The sequence below is a fragment of the Bison bison genome, unplaced genomic scaffold, assembly GCF_000754665.1.
Source record: "Bison bison bison isolate TAMUID 2011002044 unplaced genomic scaffold, Bison_UMD1.0 scf7180017864508, whole genome shotgun sequence".
NCBI classification, from domain to species: Eukaryota; Metazoa; Chordata; class Mammalia; order Artiodactyla; family Bovidae; genus Bison; species Bison bison.
Window position 1 is genome coordinate 10,860,300 of NW_011495064.1, and position 3,628 is coordinate 10,863,927.

Below are 3,628 nucleotides of genomic sequence, written 5' to 3' on the forward strand. Positions count from 1 at the left end.
CATAAGGGTGGTGTCATCTGCATATCTGAGGTTATTGATATTTCTCCCGGCAATCCTGATTCCAGCTTGTGTTTCTTCCAGCCCAGCATTTCTCATGATGTACTCTGCATATAAGTTAAATAAGCAGGGTGACAATATACAGCCTTGACGTACTCCTTTTCCTATTTGGAACCAGTCTGTTGTTCCATGTCCAGTTCTAACTGTTGCTTCCTGACCTGCATATAGGTTTCTCAAGAGGCAGGTCAGGTGGTCTGGTATTCCCATCTCTTTCAGAATTTTCCACAGTTTATTGTGATCTACACAGTCAAAGGCTTTGGCATAGTCAATAAAGCAGAAATAGATGTTTTTCTGGAACTCTCTTGCTTTTTCGATGATCCAGCGCATGTTGGCAATTTGATCTCTGGTTCCTCTGCCTTTTCTAAAACCAGCTTGAACATCTGGAAGTTCCCGGTTCATGTGTTGCTGAAGCCTGGCTTGGAGAATTTTGAGCATTACTTTACTAGCGTGTGAGACGAGTGCAATTGTGCAGTAGTTTAGTAAGTGTACACCATCTTTAAAACCAAACAGAAAAAGGCCTGCCTTGACCTTCTATTTCTCCCCAAAACACAGTCTATGCTACTCTCTTAATTCATGACCTGGCCACACATGATCTGGCCACCCAGTCTCTGCAGGAAATCACCTCCTACCCTTTCATCTTCTTCCAACTGCAGCAGTCTCCTTTGAAGTTTCTACAATGCGCCAAGTGTGCTCCCATTTCAGAGCTTTTGTATGTGTGATTTCCTTTGCCTTAAATGCTCTTTCCCCAGTGAATGGCTCAGTCCTTCACCCCCTTCAGATCCCTATTTAAATCTTCCAGGGAGGACTTCTCTGACCACTCCATTTAAAAAGTGAAACCTCTCACTTCTCCTCAGTGCTCCCTAACCTCCTTCTTGCTTTATCTTTCTTTACACTTCTCATATTTGACATATTGTTTATTTGTTAACTGGCTGCCCCCACTGGACACTCCTGATTCAATGAATAGAGGGATTTTTGTCTGTTTGGCTTAATGCTTTCTTCCCAGTGCCTAAAACAGTGTGCAGTACATAGTTGGTGCTCAACAAGTGTACACTGAATGTGCCCAGATGGGTGAGGCGGCTACTGTAATTGAGATTCAGCCAGGAGCTGGGCCTGAAGAACCCTGTGTGATCTAGTGAGTTTGGATTTTGTCTTGTTAGTGATGCGAGTGGATCTGATCTAGGGAGTAAAATGCTCAAATGAAAGAGTACTGGGGAAAGAGATGAGTCTAGGCGTGAAATGTTTAGTCGGCAGGTCTTTACAACTGTTCAAGTCAGAAATAATGAATTCTTGAACTAGGGCAGTGGCTGCAGAAGCAGGACTGGAAATAATGGGTTTGATCCAAAAGACACTTCAGAAGTAGATTTTGTGACTGAACACAAATGAGGTAAAGGAAAAGAGAGGAATATGGAGACTGGTTCTCAGATTTCTGAATAAAGCAACTGGAAGGAAGTTTGTGTGGTTAATCAAGATTAGAGGAAATGCAATGAATCTGCAAAGATGATGAATTAACTTCTGGATTTGTTGCTTTTTTGAGATAACCAGGAAGCAGTTGGAAGTATAGCTTCTCAGTGCTCCCAAATCTGATCCTGTCCCTCCCTCAATAGCCCTCCCACCTACTTCAGGACATCCAGACCCATGTGCCATTTTTTCAAGCCACTTACTGTCCTCCTTCTCGCCCCTTCTCTCAAACCCATAGCTAAGGTCTCACTTCACTTAAGTTCTTTTTAAGGTTTCTTTGCTTTAGCGCCTTTGTTCCCTCTGTTCATAATATCTTTCCCCAAGCAACTCCTTGTTGTTTGTTGTTTAGTCACGAAGTAGTGTCTGACTCGTTTGTCACCTCATGGACTGTAGCCCACCAGGCTCCTCTAGCCATGGGATTTCCCAGACAAGAATACTGGAGCGGACTGCCATTTCCTTCTCCGGGGGATCTTCCCCATCCAGGGACTGAATCCACGTCTCCAGTGTTGGCAGGTGGGTTCTTTATCACTGAGCCATCCCCAATCCTCAACTACCCATTCCCCAATCCTCAACCCTCCTCTGCCCAATCCTGCCCACTTATTACTGCCGAGTTGTCCCTGGCTCCCCACCCTCCCTCCACTTGCATCGCGCTGCTTGACAGTAAGCCCCACAGTCTGCTGCTGCTGCTGCTGCTGCTAAGTCGCATCAGTCGTGTCCGACTCAGAGCGACCCCCTAGACGGCAGCCCACCAGGCTCCCCCGTCCCTGGGATTCTCCAGGCAAGAACACTGGAGTGGGTTGCCATTTCCTTCTCCCTTGCGTGAAAGTGAAAAGTGAAAGTGAGGTCGCTCAGTCGCGTCCGACTCGTAGCGACCCCATGGACTGCAGCTTACCAGGCTCCTCCATCCATGGGATTTTCCAGGCAAGAGTATTGGAGTGGCTTGCCATTGCCTTCTCCAAAGCCCCACAGTCACTCCTCTCCAAAGACCCGGGAGAGCACCACAGGACAGCCAGGGAATTCCCATGGAGTCCTTTTTACCTCGGCGGCGCCGCAGCCCTCAGCACCGAATACCCTGCAGTGTTTGGAGACAGCAGCGACCCCCAGCGGGCAGCCAGGCCGCAGAGGAAAGCCTACAGGAAACTAAAGCGGTAGCGCGTCGGAGCCCTCTGCTCGCCTAGCGAAGCACAAAATCCCACTGAAAACAGATCCAAGCGGAGCCCTCCTGGACCCCCTCTGGTCTTGTCTCACCTGTTTACCTAACTTGACTAGCCCACAGTCTTCGGAATCGGCACCATCCCCGTCAACAGTGACGCGAGAATGAAAGAGAGTAGGGTATTTGATACCGGCCAAGGGCGAAGTGAGACGGAGTATGCAGCCATCTTTGTCGAGGGCGGAAGTATGTGCTTACGGAGCGTCAGAGAGTCCATGACGGTCCCGGCGGCACCCTGGCAAGAGCTGAAGGCTCCGGGGATAGGGCGGAGCCGCCGCTGTGGCGGGCGTTGGGCAGTGCGGGGTGGTGGGAATCGTTAGGCTGGTTCCGGACACGGTGTCCCATGGCCCAAGCGTCTCGCTGTGGTGGCCTTCTGCCTCCGCTGGCTGCCGTGCCGCCGTTACGGGCGCAGCCCGGGGGCGCCGAGGAGGAGCAGTGGCAGAAAAAGCGGGACGTTCGTGGCTGGCCAGGGCTGCCGGTCGCCCGGAGCATCCTCTGCCAGGACCCTCGGCCTGACGGGGCTCCGAAAGAGCAGCCGTGGTGGGTGGCGCCGGCGGACGCAGGAGAACACAGTGAAGCTGGCGCTGTAGACTGGGGGCGGGAGCTGGCCGCTGGTGGCCTGATTCCTCCGGCGCTACGGCGTCTCAGGGCTGTGTTGCTGCGGCTGCAGCGCGAGCGGGAGCAGCTCCTCCAAGCGCGGGATTGCGCCCTCCACCTACAGGCGGCCGTGCGCTTCCTGAGGATCCTGAGTCCCGGCGCTCCATCTCCCAGCCACGGCCTCTTGCTTCAGCTGTGCCGCGACCTGCTACAGCACCTTTCCGGAGGGGCGATCCTGCGAAGCAGGCTTCTGGAGATGCCCCACCCGCTACTCCTGGCACGCCCCGTCGGACTAGCAGCCCAGCG

General features: G+C 52.3%; 2 protein-coding genes across 2 annotated transcripts in view; one reads left to right on the forward strand and one right to left on the reverse strand.

Moving 5' to 3' along the window:
* TTC31 (tetratricopeptide repeat domain 31) overlaps window positions 1-3,070 on the reverse strand; it is a 9,720-nt gene extending 6,650 nt beyond the window's left edge. The window contains 2 exon segments of the mRNA XM_010829870.1: window positions 2,489-2,655; window positions 2,960-3,070. Of these exon segments, the coding sequence (XP_010828172.1) occupies window positions 2,489-2,655; window positions 2,960-3,070 (278 nt within the window).
* Window positions 2,388-3,628, forward strand: part of CCDC142 (coiled-coil domain containing 142) — a 7,044-nt gene continuing 5,803 nt past the window's right edge. The window contains exon 1 of the mRNA XM_010829871.1: window positions 2,388-3,620. Coding sequence (XP_010828173.1) covers window positions 3,069-3,620 — 552 coding nt within the window. The 5' untranslated portion in view covers window positions 2,388-3,068. The remainder of the gene's footprint in view (window positions 3,621-3,628) is intronic.